General features: G+C 43.2%; 2 gene segments (V, D, J or C); both read right to left on the bottom strand.

Annotated features, from left to right (window-relative positions):
• LOC105464766 (immunoglobulin heavy variable 3-23-like) overlaps positions 1–17,352 on the bottom strand; it is a 350,273-nt gene that overhangs the window by 256,518 nt on the left and 76,403 nt on the right.
• On the bottom strand, positions 9,101–10,546 carry LOC105464760 (immunoglobulin heavy variable 2-5-like). The segment is given in 2 exon segments: positions 9,101–9,955; positions 10,042–10,546. Coding segments are annotated over 2 exon segments (456 nt in total).

Genomic DNA, 17,352 nt, shown 5'->3' with positions numbered 1-17,352 from the left:
AATTTGGAATGTCTTGAGAGGCCTGTGCTGCTCTCAGCAGACAATAACAATGGTGGTAAATCTTTCCATGATCACCTGAGGTGTGACTGTGGCACTATCAGACTTGACATCCACACTAATCATTGGTGGGGTCTCTCTTCTTTTGCATGGGGTCACCTACAATTGGAATTGTGTGGGCTTGGAGTCCTGACAGTGACCACCAAGGAGCCTTTCTTCTTTTGCACTGGATGCTAACTCCCTCTGCCCCAATGCCCGGCATGGACTTTATCCTGCCTGCTGCTCACTGGCCCTTGGGGTTCTGTTGAGCTGGGCTGCAGTGTTGAGTTAAACACCGCACTTTTTCTGGATTTAGCTGATTAAATTCAGAAGCTTTGATACCTTATTGACATTGAAAAACAGGCATCAGTGACTGTGGGTGACTCTGCCTTTGGTGCGTGTGGGAAAATTTTTCTCTTGTTCTGACAAATATTTCTTCTTCAGAGACTTCACAGGAAGAACAGGGTAAGGAATCCAGAGAAGTGCCCCAGAGGAAACTATTTTATGGAGAGGAAGCCACAGGGCTGACAGGAAACCAGACCTTAACCCCCATCTGCACCTGCCCTGAGTCTGACTCTTGTGTTCAGTGGGTCCTGAGCGCCCCCAGGTGGTCCTGTTCACCCTTCAGGGAGGCTTGTTTCTGGATTCACACTGACATTTATTCTAATTGTGTTCCCCAAAATGGAGAGTAAACCGTGAATCTATGCATTTCAGAGAACACAGAACAGGAGAATAACACACACTGTCCCCGCCCCCCACCCCCTCCGCCCACACACACATTTAGCTAAATATTATTAAAACTGCTAAAAACTGATTATCGGCGGAGCAAGATGGCCGAATAGTAACAGCTCCAGTCTCCAGCTCCCAGCGCCAGCGACACAGAAGACGGGTGACTTCTGCATTTTCAACTGAGGAACGCAGCTCATCTCCAGAAACGGATCAAAGCTGGACGGAGAATGACTTTGACAAGTTGAAAGAAGAAGGCTTCAGTCCATCAGACTTCTCAGAGCTAAAGGAGGAATTATGTACCCAGGGCAAAGAAACTAAAAATCTTGAGAAAAGAATGGAAAAATGGATAACTAGAATAATCAATGCAGAGAAGGCCATAAACGAACTGACAGAGATAAAAACCATGACACGAGAAATACATGACAAATGCACAAGCTTCAGTAACCGACTCGATCAACTGGAAGAAAGAGTATCAGTGATTGAGGATCAAATGAATGAAATGAAGTGAGAAGAGAAGTCTAAAGAAAAAAGGAAAAAGAAATGAACAAAGCCTTCAAGAAGTACGGGATTATGTGAAAAGACCAAATCTACATCTGATTGGGGTGCCTGAAAGTGAGGGGGAAAATGGAACCACGTTGGAAAACACTCTTCAGGATATCATCCAGGAGAACTTCCCCAACCTAGTAAGGCAGGCCAACATTCAAATTCAGGAAATACAGAGAATGCCACAAAGATACTCCTCGAGAAGAGCAACTCCAAGACACATAATTGTCAGATTCACCTAAATTTAAATGAAGGAAAAATGTAAAGGGCAGCCAGAGAGAAAGGTCAGGTTAGCCGCAAAGGGAAGCCCCTCAGACTAACAGCAGATCTCTCGGCAGAAACTCTCCAAGCCAGAAGACAGTGGGGGCCAATATTCAACATTCTTAAAGAAAGGAATTTTCAACCCAGAATTTCGTATCCAGCCAAACTAAGTTTCATAAGTGAAGGAGAAATAAAATCCTTTACAGGCAAGCAAATGCCTAGAGATTTTGTCACCACCAGGCCTGTCCTACAAGAGACCCTGAAGGAAGCACTAAACATTGAAAGGAACAACTGGTACCAGCCATTGCAAAAACATGCCAAAATGTAAAGACCATCCATGCTAGGAAGAAACTGCATCAACGAACGAGCAAAATAACCAGCTAATATCATAATGACAGGATCAAGTTCACACATAACAATATTAACCTTAAATGTAAATGAACTAAATGGTTCAATTAAAAGACACAGACTGGCAAATTGGATAAAGAGTCAAGACCCATCAGTTTGCTGTATTCAGGATACACATCTTGCATGCAGAGACACACGTAGGCTCAAAATAAAGAGATGGAAGAAGATCTACCAAGCAAATGGAGAAAAAAAAAAGCAGGGTTTGCAATCCTTGTCTCTGATAAAAAAGATTTTAAACCATCAAAGATCAAAAGACAAAAGAAGGCCATTACATAATGGTAAAGGGATCAATTCAACAGGAAGAGCTAACTATCCTAAATATATATGCACCCAATACAGGAGCACCCAGATTCATAAAGAAAGTCTTTAGAGACTTACAAAGAGACTTAGACTCCCATACAATAATAATGGAAGATTTCAACACCCCACTGTCAACATTAGACAGATCAATGAGACAGAAAGTTAACAAGGATGTCCAGGAATTGAACTGAACTCTGCACCAAGTGGACCTAATAGACATCTACAGAACTCTGCATGACAAATCAAAAGAGTATACATTCTTCTCAGCACCACATTGCACTTATTCCAAAATTGACCACATAATTGGAAGTAAAGCACTCCTCAGCAAATGTACAAGAACAGAAATTATAACAAACTGTCTCTCAGACCATAGTGCAATCAAACTAGAACTCAGGAATAAGAAACTCAATCAAAACTGCTCAACTACATGGAAACAGAACAACCTGCTCCTGAATGACTACTGGGTACATAAGGAAATGAAGGCAGAAATAAAGATGTTCTTTGAAACCAATGAGAACAAAGATACAACATACCAGAATCTCTGGGACACATTTAAAGCAGTGTGTAGAGGGAAATTTATAGCACTAAATGCCCACAAGAGAAAGCTGGAAAGATCTAAAATTGACACTCTAACATCACAATTAAAAGAACTAGAGAAGCAAGAGCAAACACATTCAAAAGCTAGCAGAAGGCAAAAAATAACTAAGATCAGAGCAGAACTGAAGTAGTTAGAGACACAAAAAAGCCTCCAAAAAATCAATGAATCCAGGAATTGGTTTTTTGAAAAGATCAACAAAATTGATAGACTGCTAGCAAGACTAATAAAGAAGAAAAGAGAGAAGACTCAAATAGACACAATAAAAAACGATAAAGGGGATATCACCACCGACCCCACAGAAATACAAACCACCATCAGAGAATACTACAAACACCTCTATGCAAATAAACTAGAAAATCTAAAAGAAATGGATGATTTCCTGGAGACTTAAACTCTCCCAAGACTAAACCAGGAAAAAGTTGAATCCCTGAATAGACTGATAGCAGGCTCTGAAATTGAGGCAATAATTAATAGCCTACCAACCAAAAAAAGTCCAGGACCAGATGGATTCATAGCTGAATTCTACCAGAGGTAAAAGGAGGAGTTGGTACCATTCCTTCTAAAACTATTCCAATCAATAGAAAAAGAGGGAATCCTCCCTAACTCATTTTATGAGGCCAGATCATCTTGATACAAAGCCTGGCAGAGATACAACAAAAAAAGAGAATTTTAGATCGATATCCGTGATGAACATCGACGCAAAAATCCTCAATAAAATACTGGTAAAACAAATACAGCAGCACATCAAAAAGCTTATCCACCATGATCAAGTGGGCTTCATCCCTGGGATGCAAGCTGGTTCAACATATGCAAATCAATAAACGTAATCCAGCATATGAACAGAACCAAAGACAAAAACCACGTGATTATCTCAATAGATGCAGAAAAGGGCTTTGACAAAATTCAACAGATCTTCATGCTAAAATCTCTCAATAAATTCGGTATTGATGAAATGTATCTCAAAATAATAAGAGTTATTTATGACAAACCAACAGCCAATATCATACTGAATGGGCAAACACTGGAAGCATGCCCTTTGAATACTAGCACAAGACAGGGATGCCCTCTCTCACCACTCCTGTTCAACATAGTCTTGGAAGTTCTGGCTAGGGCAATCAGGCAAGAGAAAGAAGTAAGGGGTATTCAGTTAGGAAAAGAAGAAGTCAAATTGTCCATGTTTGCAGATGACATAATTGTATATTTAGAAAATCCCATGATCTCAGCCCAAAATCTCCTTAAGCTGATAAGAAACTTCAGCAAAGTCTCAGGATACAAAATCAATGTGCAAAAATCACAAGCATTCTTATACACCAGTAACAGACAAACAGAGAACAAAATCATGAATGAACTTCCATTCACAATTGCTTCAAAGAGAATAAGATACCTAGGAATCCAACTTACAAGGGATGTAAAGGACTTCTTCAAGGAGAACTACAAACCACTGCTCAGTGAAATAAAAGAGGACACAAACAAATGGAAGAACATACCATGATCATGGATAGGAAGAATCAATATCGTGAAAATGGCCATACTGCTCAAGGTCATTTATAGATTCAATGCCATCCCCATCAAGCTACCAATGAGTTTCTTCACAGAATTGGAAAAAACTGCTTTAAAGTTCATATGGAACCAAAAAAAGGCCGCATTGCCAAGATAATCCTAAGCCAAAAGAACAAAGCTGGAGGCATCACGCTACCTGACTTCAAACTATACTACAAGGCTACAGTAACCAAAACAGCATGGTACTGGTACCAAAACAGAGATATAGACCAATGGAACAGAACAGAATCTGCAGAAATAATATCATACATCTAGTCTTTGACAAACCTGATGAAAACAAGAAATTGGGAAAGGATTCCCTCTTTAACAAATGGTGCTGGGAAAATTGGCTAACCATAAGTAGAAAGCTGAAACTGGATGCTTTCCTTACTCCGTATACAAAAATTAATTCAAGATGGATTAGAGACTTAAATGTTAGACCTAATAGCATAAAAACCCTAGAAGAAAACCTAGGTCATACCATTCAGGACATAGACATGGGCAAGAACTTCATGTCTAAAACACCAAAAGCAATGGCAACAAAAGCCAAAATTGACAAATGGGATCTCATTAAACTAAAGAGCTTCTGCACAGCAAAAGAAACTACCATCAGAGTGAACCGGCAACCTACAGAATGGGAGAAAATTTTTGCAACCTACTCATCTGACAAAGGTCTAATATCCAGAACCTACAAAGAACTCTAACAAATTTACAAGAAAAAAACAAACAACCCCATCCAAAAGTGGCCAAAGGATATGAACAGACACTTCTCAAAAGAAGACATGCATGCAGCCAACGGACACATGAAAAAATGCTCATCATCACTGGCCATCAGAGAAATGCAAATCAAAACCACAATGAGATACCATCTCACACCAGTTAGAATGGCAATCATTAAAAAGTCAGGAAACAACAGGTGCTGGAGAGGATGTGGAGAAATAAGAATACTTTTACACTGTTGGTGGGAATGTAAACTAGTTCAACCATTATGGAAAACAGTATCGTGATTCCTCAAGGATCTAGAAATAGAAGTACCGTTTGACCCAGCCATCCCATTACTGGGTATATACCCAAAGGATTATAAATCATGCTGCTATAAAGACACATGCACACGTATGTTCATTGTGGCACTATTCACAATAGCAAAGACTTGAAATCAACCCAAATGTCCATCAGTGACAGATTGGATTAAGAAAATGTGGCACATATACTCCACGGAATACTATGCAGCCATATAAAAGGATGAGTTTGTGTCCTTTGTAGGGACATGGATGCAGCTGGAAACCATCATTCTCAGCAAACTATCGCAAGAACAAAAAACCAAACACCGCATGTTCTCACTCCTAGGTGGGAACTGAACAATGAGATCACTTGGACTCAGGAAGGGGAACATCACACACCGGGGCCTATTATGGGGAGGAGTGGGGGATGGATGGCATTGGGGGTTATACCTGATGTAAATGACAAGTTGATGGTTGCTGATGAGTTGATGGGTGCAGCACACTAACATGGCACAAGTATACATATGTAACAAACCTGCACGTTGTGCACATGTACCCTAGTACTCAAAGTATAATAATAAATAAATAAATAAAAAGTAAAACTGCTGAAAACCAAAAAGAAATAGAAATACACGCAGGCAAATGGAGGTCAGCGGAGGGGGGCTTCCTTCCCAAGGAACAGAAAAGATGGCGACAGCGTTCTTCTAGTTAAACCTTCCAAGCAAGAGGAAAATTGATGGTATCTGTAAAGTGTTGGACGAAAAGTCAACTCATTATTTTATAACCCACAAATGTTCTCTAAAAAGTGAAAGAAAATTATATTTCTCTTTGACAGCATAAGGGGCTCAATGAATCCATGTCCCCATAAGACTAGTGAAAATTATTTTGAAACTTTTGAAAAATTACAGGGTTTGGAAAGGCTCTAACAACATAAAGTAAGTGAAGAAATATTTATTCAAGAAAATCTATAAAACTCAGTAAGTCCAGTCATCATGTTTGATCTAAGATGCTCTTCCATCCTTCCACATCCCAGCTCAGCATGACGTAAACTCCACTGCAGACAGATGCATCCAGGAAGACAGGACACCTTCTTCCAGCTCCCACCAGAGCAAACTCTTCCCCAGGAGCCAGGACATTGGCCCTCTGACCCTGCCCACAGCACGTGATGCTGGGGCTCAGTTCTGGACAAGGGCTACTGAGAGCCAGAGATGCACTTCTTCCATGGAGCCCCACTCATGGATGGAGGCTCTGCCCTGGGTCCAGAGCCGCTGGGAACATTGGGTCCCTGGTTTCTAGCTCTGTCCTACGGCAGAGGTTCCACCCCACAAGAAGCAAAGTACTGGAAACATGAGAAGCTTCTGCCCAACCCTCCACCTAGCGCTCATCTCCCACGCTGATGAAGAAAAAAGCTCAACTTTGCCTCCACCTGCAGAATCTTGGTTATGTGCTCTGTCCCAGGGGAGAGGGAGAGATGGAATTCAGTCATAAAATATGATCCTTAATTTGGTCCTAAACATCCTAACTTCCATAACAACAGAATGTGGAAAGTTCAAAGCCTGCCAGTGCTCTCAAAAATAATGGAGGGTGTGGTGGAAGGCCCTTGGAACGAGATGGGTGGATGCACGGGAGATGCAGACTAAACTGCAGGGCTGCTGGCTTGCAGGAGAGAACCGAGGAGGGGGAGAACTGGGGGATGTTCTCTTGTAGTTGGAACAAATACTGGACAGTGTTCAAAGGAGCCCGTGTTTGTTTGCTTCAGTGTGTGAAGCACTTCAAACCTCAGTGCCTGGTTGAAAATAGATTTTTCCATCTACAAGTAGCGGAGCTCAACATCTGGGCCTGGTCAGGAAAGAGACAGAAAAAGCTCAGCCCAAACCACTGACACCTGAGGATGACCGTGGTGCTGACACCTGTGTCCCTTTGATCTTTGAGACTGATTTCTCTCACTTAGCATCATGTCTGGAGTTCACCGGTAATGGTTTATGTATCGGGCACTTGTTAATTTTTTATTGCTGATGGTGTTCAATTTGTAGATGCTTCCTAGTTTCTTCACCTATTCAAATTTTGAGACATTTATGTTATTTTTAGTTTCTAACACACACACCCCCACACACAATATCTTGAATATTTTAATAGAAGTTATATGTGAATGTAAGATTGTATTTCTCTGAAGCAAATATTCAGGAGTGGGATCTTAGGGTCAGGTTTTAAGGACATGTTTGATTTTAGAGAAAACTAAAACTTATTTTCCTGAGTATCTGTTTGAGTTTGCATTCCCGTTAGCAATGATTTAAACTCTAGTAACCTGGCATGCGCACTGGCATTGGTGTTATCTGTATTTCTTCTTAATTTCAGTCATTTTAAAAAGTGTGTGGTGGTGTCTCATTGTGGGCTTGGTTTCAATTTCTCTAATGGAAAATCCTGTTGAGAGCCTGTTTATACGTTTCTGTGTCGTCTGCACATCGTCTTTGATGAAATGTCTGTACAAACCCTTGTCTAATTTATCCATCAGTTGTTTCCTTTTTATTCACAGTTGAGCTCTGAGGGTTCTTATTATAATCACATTGGTGGTTATATGACTTGCAAACAGCTTCTCATCTGTAACCTGGCATTCATTTTCTTATAGTCACTTCAGTAGAAAAAGTTTTTAAATTTAATGAAGTCAACTAATATCAATTTCATTTATTGATCATATGTTACATTTCAATTTTAAAATCATTGGTCAACTCTTAATTATTGTATATTGTGCCCATTATATAACGTCTCATCATGCTCCCACCTTCTGCCCTCCCATCGTTCTAAGTCTCCAATATCCATAATTTCTCTCTACGTATCCTTGTGCACACACTGTTTACTTCCCTCTTATAAGTAATAATGTGTGACACGTGACATTCTGTTTGTAAGGTAATTCACTAATTATATTGTCCCTCAATTCTATGCATCTTGCTGCAAAAGACACATTTTCATTCCTTATTGTGGCTGGCTAGTATTGAACTGTGCATACATGCTATATTCTTTTATAAAATCATCCATTGGCAGACACTCTGTTTGACACATGTGCTATTGAGAGTAGTTTTATGGTAAGCATAGAAGTGTGGGTATCTTTTTGAAATAATGGTTTATTTTCCTTTGGGTAGTTGCCCAGCAGTGGGATTGTTGGACCAAATGGCAGGTCTATTTCTAGTTTTCTGGGAAATCTCCATAGCATTCTCCATAGAGGTTGTACTCGTCCACATCCTCATCAACAGTGTCTAAGAGTTGCCTTTATTTTCCATCCTCACCAACATCTGATATTTTTGAGTTTTTAATAATAGTCATTGCAACTGGTGGAAGATGATATCTTATTGTGGTTTTAATTTGCATTTCCCTGATGGTCAGTGATGTTGAGCATTGCTTATATATTTATTGTCCATTTGTATGTGTTCTTTTGAAAATGTTGCCGGGCGCAGTGACTCATGCCTGTAATCCCAGCACTTAGGGAGGCCGAGGTGGGTGGATCACGAGGTCAGGGGATCGAGACCATCCTGGCTAACAGCGAAACCCTGTCTCTACTAAAACTACAAAAAATTAGCTAGGCGTGGTGGCGGGTGCCTGTAGTCCCAGCTACTTGGGAGGCTGAGGTAGGAGAATAGCATGAACCCGGGAGGCAGAGCTTGCAGTGAGCCGAGATCCCGCCACTGCACTCCAGCCTGGGTGACAGAGCGCCAGACTCCGTCCCAAAAAAAAAAAAAAAAAAGAAAAGAAAATGTCTACTCATGCCCTTTGCTCATTTTAGTGGGTTTATTTGGTGCTTGTTGCTGTTGCTGTTGTAGATTTGTTTGAGTTCCTTGCGAATTCTTCATGTTAGTTCCTGTCACAGGCAAAATGTGCAAAAGTTTTCTGTCATTCTGCAAATTGCCTATTCACTCCGTTGTTTTGAAAAAAAATCTTTAGGTTAATTAAGTCTCCTCTGTCTTTTTTGGGGGGTAACAGGAACCTTTCCTGCTGAATCCTTGTCAAACAGGAAACAGCTTCTGCTTGCATGAACCACTAGCAGGGGACATGCCATTCATTAGCAAAGGAGAGGGAGGAAGACAAGGGTCTGAGTCAGGTGGGGATAAGAAGCCCAGACCCTGGCAGGAAAAGGCATCTCAGCCACTCTTTCCTGTTCTGCAATGGTGGCGAGGGAGCACCCCTGAGAAGCAGCCTGGGTTCTTGTACAGGAGGCGCCCTGGGCTGTGTCTCTGTGGTCTCCGTGCACAGTAATATGTGGCTGTGTCCATAGGGTCCATGTTGGTCATTGTCAGAACCACCTGGTTTTTGGAGGTGTCCTTGGAGATGGTGAGCCTGCTCTTCAGAGATGTGCTGTAGCGCTTATCATCATCCCAATAAATGTGTGCAAGCCACTCCAGGGCCTTCCGTGAGGGCTGACGGATCCAGCCCACACCCATACCACTAGTGCTGAGTGAGAACCCAGAGAAGGTGCAGGTCAGCGTGAGGGTCTGTGTGGGTTTCACCAGCGCAGGACCAGACTCCTTCAAGGTGACCTGGGACAAGACCCCTGTGGAGAAAGCATAAGAAGATGAAGCCCACAAAGAAAAGAGCAGACATTTCACCCCTGAAGTAGTGCTTGACCACAGCACTCACAGGACGGGACGGTCAGCAGCAGGAGCGTGGAGCAAAGCGTGTCCATGGTGGGGCACAGGAGTCACTGAGCCAGTCCCGGTGCTCGGCTTTTCAACCGTGAGGAGGGTGGAGCTGGTGGAGATTTGCATCCCTCATCTGAGCCCTACTCTATGGGGTGCACTCAGGTCTCAGGACTCAGTAGGGGAGTGCATCTGTGGTGAGGCGCAGTGAGCCCTCAGATGTGGGCGTCCACGTGTGCTCTCCACTGGGGACACTGTCTCATTTCAGGACCATGGTTCTCAGTCAAGGCTGTGACACTCCTGTTTCCACAGACAGGATCTTCTTGGATGCTCACGCAGGGGACATGCAACCTTCTGGTTTCAGTCCTAGAGGATTAGAGTAGAAATCAAGAGAGCTGATGTTTTTCCTCCCTTCAAGAGAAATGACGGTGGGCATCTGGGAGAGCAGGGGGCTCCCCACATGAATTCCGATCAAAATCCTCTTTGATTAGGGGGAAAGTGATGAATTTTTTTAAAAAAAGTTGGAGAGAATAAATTTAAAAAAAAATCCAAATAATTATGTAAAGAAGTGTGTGCTTATCAGTGTGTCTGCACACAGCTGCATTCCTACAGGCAAGTTCCAAGAATAATCGATGTTGTCCCTGTGCCCTGTCAGCTCTGTGGAGAGAGTAGGCTGCAGGCGTGACTTCCCTTTTCTCAGCCCATGAATGAGCAGACGCTTTGAACAAGGGAACTGGAAGACTCGTGAGGGAGCAGTTGGCTGACGGTGCCGCCTTGGTCTGTGCCTGCACTGGATGTGGTCTCTGCGCTCACAAGGCTGTGGACACTCATCAATGCAGGTTCAAGGAGTTAACTGCAGAGTTATATTCACTTGTGGTTTTCCTTGTAACAACAAAGTTATAGTTAGAGATGATATAGTGAGTGGTCTCCTTAGGGTTGGATGCTGTCAAGTCAAAGAACACAACCCTCAATTATAGTCAAAGGTTCTCCGGCTGGTTCCTTGCCGCACCTGCTCCTAAATGGAGATCTGTCTTGGCTGAGTTCTGAGCTTCTCCTGTGGGCCCTCTGCTGTCCATGCAGCCCAGATAAAGGAGGGCTGGGGGATCTGCTTCTGAGATGCTCAGTCCTACATCTCGTTCCAGGTCAGGAGCTCAGACAGTCCTGGGGGCTGAACCTTGGATGTCTCCTGTGAGACCTCACCTGTGCACTGAGCTTCCTCAAAGCAATGTGACAGGGTCAGCTTCATGGACCTTACTGCAGGTGATTTTCCACAAACATTATTGTATTTCAACTATATAATTAAGGAACCATGTTCATCGGGGTGTAAGTAACTGACATACACACACACGCACACGCACACACGGACACACACATAAACAGTATGGAAATTCATTTACATTTCCCAAAAACTGGACACATTTTGTATTATTCCTGATGAGTTCATACAAACCTGAGGTTTGAATCAGAAACTAAAAGATAACATTTTGTATAACCAAAGTTACAAATCAATAAGATGAGAAAATGGGGTCAGAAAAATCAAGATTGAGTTATTCCCTGCAGTCTAATGGTGATAAGTGACATAATGGAGCTGTGATGAAATGGGCTTGCAAGTGCTCTAATTGTTAACCTCTTGATTACAACTGACCAGCAATCTCTGAGAGTGGGGAAACTAGAGTTCGCCCACATGGCATAGCCCTCTGACTCCATAAAACTTCACTGGGCTTCTCTGTAGGCTCAGAGGTGTGCAGACCCCTACCCCAGATTCTACAGTCAGACAGATCTCTCCTTTTTCCGTAGGGACACAAGAGATAGTGTGGAAGAGGGCCAGATGTACTTTACTCAAGGTCTCTGCACATGGAGAAAAACCAGTGAATGTGGAAAATGCATGGTCTCGATCCTTTGAACTGAAAGGAGTCGGGCACATTCCTCAGCCCCGGGCTAAAAACAAACAAGCCCAGTACAAACACATCCCATCCCACCACGTATCGCCATATATCTCTCAAACTTCCTGAGCCCAGTACAAACACCACCTGGAAAGTCTCTGATAAGGAGACAGAGGTTCGAAGTTTTACTGAAAGCGTGGGAACCAAAAGAATTCCTTTGTTCCCCTGTAACTTTCGGGCTATAAAAAGCAAACACTCGCATTGTTCGGGGCCCTCTTGTATGCTATGGAATGCAGGGACCAGGTTCGAACTTGTAGTAAAGATCCTTGCCACTTGGCTTTGACTCTGGACTCTGGTGGTCTTCTTTGGGGAACAAACGGTCTGGGCATAACAGAACAATCCCTGTGAAAAACTCAACTCTGTGACAAGATGTCATGCAGAATTAAGAAATAATGCAACAAAAGTAAATGTGAAAATTACAATTGTGTGCAGGTGCACACTTTTTCATATATTTTCCAATAAAATACAGTAAAAGTAGGTGTTCTCTATAAAAATTCACAAACGGTGTGTTGACCCAGGGAATGGTGACCCTCCCTCCCTCCACATACAGGCAGCAAAATGCAGGTGGATCAGGTTCCCAGCAGCTGCTTTCTGACATCTGTGGCATGGCGTGTGCTGAGGCCCATGTCCTGTGGTCTAATCTAATGAAAGGACTGACTCCACAGTGATTCCTAAGGAGAGCCCTCTCTTGGAGTCATAGGGATCCCCTGAGATCCCTATGGATCCCTCTCTTGGATCCCCAGGGATCCCCACGAGACTCAGTTACCTTTTGCAGCTTCCTTGCATAGCACAAAAATATAGGAACCTTCCACCCAATCCTCCCTCACTGTCTCCTTCATTCAGGGACGGGCTTCCATCATATGCCATCAGCTTCCCAGTCTTATTCCACCCCCGGTGCATTTTCACTCAAGGGGGTGAATGTACTTCTTATAACAATGCAGGGAAACGTCATTCCATCTTGGAGCTTTCTGCTTAGAACAGAAATAATTGCACAAATGTTAGGAGAAAGGGGTCCCAATTCGGGGAAAATCCACAGAGTAAAACAAGTTTATTACACAAGTAAAACAATGAGACTGGCTACTCCAGAGGCAGAGCAGCATTGTGGACTGCCGATTGTCAAGGTTATTTCTTCATTATATGTTAAACAATGGATGGATTATTCATGAGTCCCCCAGGCAATTCCTGAAGCTGAGTGTCCCTCCCCACCCCTCACTGGCCCACCCCGTCCTTCTTAGACCACACAGGGGAACTCCTGATGTTGCCTGGACATTTGTTAACTGTCTTGTTGCTGGAAGGAGTGTCTTTTAGCATGTTAATGCATTGTAATTAGAGTATAATGAACACTGAAGACAAACTGAGGTCACTTCAGCCACTGTCTTGGTTTTGGAGGGCTTCGGCCAGCTTCTTTACTGTAAGATTTATCAGCAAGGTCTTTATGACCTGTATCTTGTGCAGACCTCCTATCTCATCCTGTGACTAACTTACTGCCTTAACTTACTAGGAATCCAGCCCGGCAGGTCTCAGTCTTATTTTCCCTAGCCCCTATTCAAGATGCAGTTGTTCCAGTTCCAAAAAAGTAGCAAAAGTATTTATGAGCACGATTATATTGCCAAATAAAAAATAAAATATCATAATGACAACTATCAATTTTACCTGTCCTCGGGATGCCCTCTCTCACCACTCCTATTCAACATAGTGTTGGAAGTTCTGGCTAGGGCAATTAGGCAAGAGAAAGAAATCAAGGGTATTCAGTTAAGAAAAGAAGAAGTCAAATTGTCCCTGTTTGCAGATGACATGATTGTATATTTAGAAAACCCCATTGTCTCAGCCCAAAATCTCCTTAAGCTGATAAGCAACTTCAGCAAAGTCTCAGGATACAAAATTAACGTGCAAAAATCACAAGCATTCTTATACACCAGTAACAGACAAACAGAGAGCCAAATCAGGAATGAACTTCCATTCACAATTGCTTCAAAGAGAATAAAATACCTAGGAATCCAACTTACAAGGGATGTAAAGGACCTCTTCAAGGAGAACTACAAACCACTGCTCAGTGATATCAAAGAGGACACAAACAAATGGAAGAACATACCATGCTCATGGATAGGAAGAATCAATATCGTGAAAATGGCCATACTGTTCAAGGTAATTTATAGATTCAATGCCATCCCCATCAAGCTACCGACGAGTTTCTTCACAGAATTGGAAAAAACTGCTTTAAAGTTCATATGGAACCAAAAAAGAGCCCGCATCTCCAAGACAATCCTAAGTCAAAAGAACAAAGCTGGAGGCATCACGCTACCTGACTTCAAACTATACTACAAGGCTACAGTAACCAAAACAGCATGGTACTGGTACCAAAACAGAGATATAGACCAATGGAACAGAGCAGAGTCCTCAGAAATAATACCACACATCTACAGCCATCTGATCTTTGACAAACCTGAGAGAAACAAGAAATGGGGAAAGGATTCCCTATTTAATAAATGGTGCTGGGAAAATTGGCTAGCCATAAGTAGAAAGCTGAAACTGGATCCTTTCCTTACTCCTTATACGAAAATTAATTGAAGATGGATTAGAGACTTAAATGTTAGACCTAATACCATAAAAACCCTAGAGGAAAACCTAGGTAGTACTATTCAGGACATAGCCATGGGCAAAGACTTCATGTCTAAAACACCAAAAGCAACGGCAGCAAAAGCCAAAATTGACAAATGGGATCTCATTAAACTAAAGAGCTTCTGCACAGCAAAAGAAACTACCATCAGAGTGAACAGTCAACCTACAGAATGGGAGAAAATTTTTGCAATCTACTCATCTGACAAAGGGCTAATATCCAGAACCTACAAAGAACTCAAACAAATTTACAAGAAAAAAACAAACAACCCCATCAAAAAGTGGGCAAAGGATATGAACAGACATTTCTCAAAAGAAGACATTCATACAGCCAACAGACACATGAAAAAATGCTCATCATCACTGGCCATCAGAGAAATGCAAATCAAAACTACAATGAGATACCATCTCACACCAGTTAGAATGGCGATCATTAAAAAGTCAGGAAACAACAGGTGCTGGAGAGGATGTGGAGAAATAGGAACACTTTTACACTGTTGGTGGGATTGTAAACTAGTTCAACCATTATGGAAAACAGTATGGCGATTCCTCAAGGATCTAGAACTAGATGTACCATATGACCCAGCCATCCCATTACTGGGTATATACCCAAAGGATTATAAATTATGCTGCTATAAAGACACATGCACACGTATGTTTATTGCGGCACTATTCACAATAGCAAAGTCTTGGAATCAACCCAAATGTCCATCAGTGACAGATTGGATTAACAAAATGTGGCACATATACACCATGGAATACTATGCAGCGATAAAAAAGGATGAGTTTGTGTCCTTTGTAAGGACATGGATGCAGCTGGAAACCATCATTCTTAGCAAACTATCACAAGAACAGAAAACCAAACACCGCATGTTCTCACTCATAGGTGGGAACTGAACAATGAGATCACTTGGACTCAGGAATGGGAACATCACACACCGGGGCCTATCATGGGGTGGGGGGAGGGGGGAGGGGGGAAGGATTGCATTGGGAGTTATACCTGATGTAAATGACGAGTTGATGGGTGCAGCACACCAACAAGGCACAAGTATACATATGTAACAAACCTGCACGTTATGCACATGTACCCTACAACTTAAAGTATAATAATAATAAATTAATTAAAAAAAAAAAAATTTACCTGTCCTCTTGACTAGACCACAGTCTCATCTACTGAATCACACACGAGCTTAGGTGTTGCTCCCGTGGCATAACACAGGTGTTAAGAGAGCCTGCCATTATGTTTTCCTAAGTCATGAAGAGTGTTCTAGATAAACTAGGTGGGGCTGATTCAATCACAGCATAACAGAAGACGATGGGGCTCCGTGGTGGATGGCAGATGCAGGTCTTCCCAGGAATTCCAGCCTGTCTTTCCTGAGGGCCAGCAGTATTGACCTGAGGCTGCCTAGGCAGACCCTACAATTACTGTTACCCGGAGCTCACATCCTCAGCTCTCCTGAAAGTCACGGGTGAGAGTCCAAACTCTGCGACAGTGTGAGAAGCACAAGTTCAGCTCTGCATCAGTATCCCATTGGAGAAAACTAGTATTATTCCCTTCATGACTAATGTCCACTTCATTTCCCAAATGCCTCCATGCACAGAAGACAACAGAAGTGTCTAGGCAATAGGGAGTGAGAAAGTCCCCTCAGCCTACCCGGGTTCTGCAGACCTGAGGCCTGGGATTTTGACTACAGAAAACACATAGTCTGTTTTTAAGGCAGCGAAGAAGAAAGGGAACTGTGAGAATCAAGTCTACAGAGAAAGAAAATGGATTAGCAGAAAGAGAGTGAACTGAATCAGTCTGTCAGATGTGCACAGTTTTACAAGAGGAGGAGGGAGATAGCTGTGAAAACCATCAGGTTTTAAGGACCCCGACCCTGAGTGAGCATCTCTCTTGGCTCCCATCAGAACTCAAAGCCTGTTCTAATCAGAGATTCCCATGGAGGTCTCTGCCCTGAGTCTAACTGGAAAAAACTCTCCAGGTTTCTCTAGGATTCCTCAGGACTCTCATCCCGTTGACCACCAAAGGATGATTTCTGCCCCCAAAGTGACACCCTGGCTTCTGTGGAGGTGAGGATGTGTACTCCTGTTACAGAAACAAAGAAACAAAAAGGACAAAAAAAAATTGCATTTACAGACATCACATGTTAGTACAGATTGTAAATCTGGAGACGTTCCCTGGGGAAATTTGACCATGAGGCGGCCGCAGACCATGACAGGAAGCCAGGCCTTAGCAGCACCGGCTCCCGCCCTGGAGACAGCCCCGAGCTCAGTGTCCGGGCGCCCCCTGGTGGTCACGGCGACCCCTGCAGGGAGGTTTGTGTCCCGGGCGCCCCCTGGTGGCCCCGCACGCCCCTGCAGGGAGGTTTGTGTCCCGGGCGCCCCCTGGTGGTCACAGGGACCCTTGCAGGGGGGTTTGTGTCCCGGGCGCCCCCTGGTGGTCACGGGGACCCCTGCAGTGAGTTTGTGTCTGGGCTCACACTGACCTCGCCTCACTGTGTCTCTCGCACAGTAATACACGGCCGAGTCCTCGGCTCTCAGGCTGTTCATTTGCAGAGACAGCGAGTTCTTGGCGTTGTCTCTGGAGATGGTGAATCGGCCCTTCACGGAGTTAGCGTAGTATATGTAACTACTAGCACTACTAATGGATGAGACCCACTCCAGCCCCTTTCCCGGAGCCTGGCGGACCCAGCTCATGCCGTAACTACTGAAGGTGAATCCAGAGGCTGCACAGGAGAGTCTCAGGGACCCCC

Source organism: Macaca nemestrina, chromosome 7, assembly GCF_043159975.1.
Source record: "Macaca nemestrina isolate mMacNem1 chromosome 7, mMacNem.hap1, whole genome shotgun sequence".
NCBI classification, from domain to species: Eukaryota; Metazoa; Chordata; class Mammalia; order Primates; family Cercopithecidae; genus Macaca; species Macaca nemestrina.
This window is presented reverse-complemented; position numbering and strand designations above follow the sequence as displayed.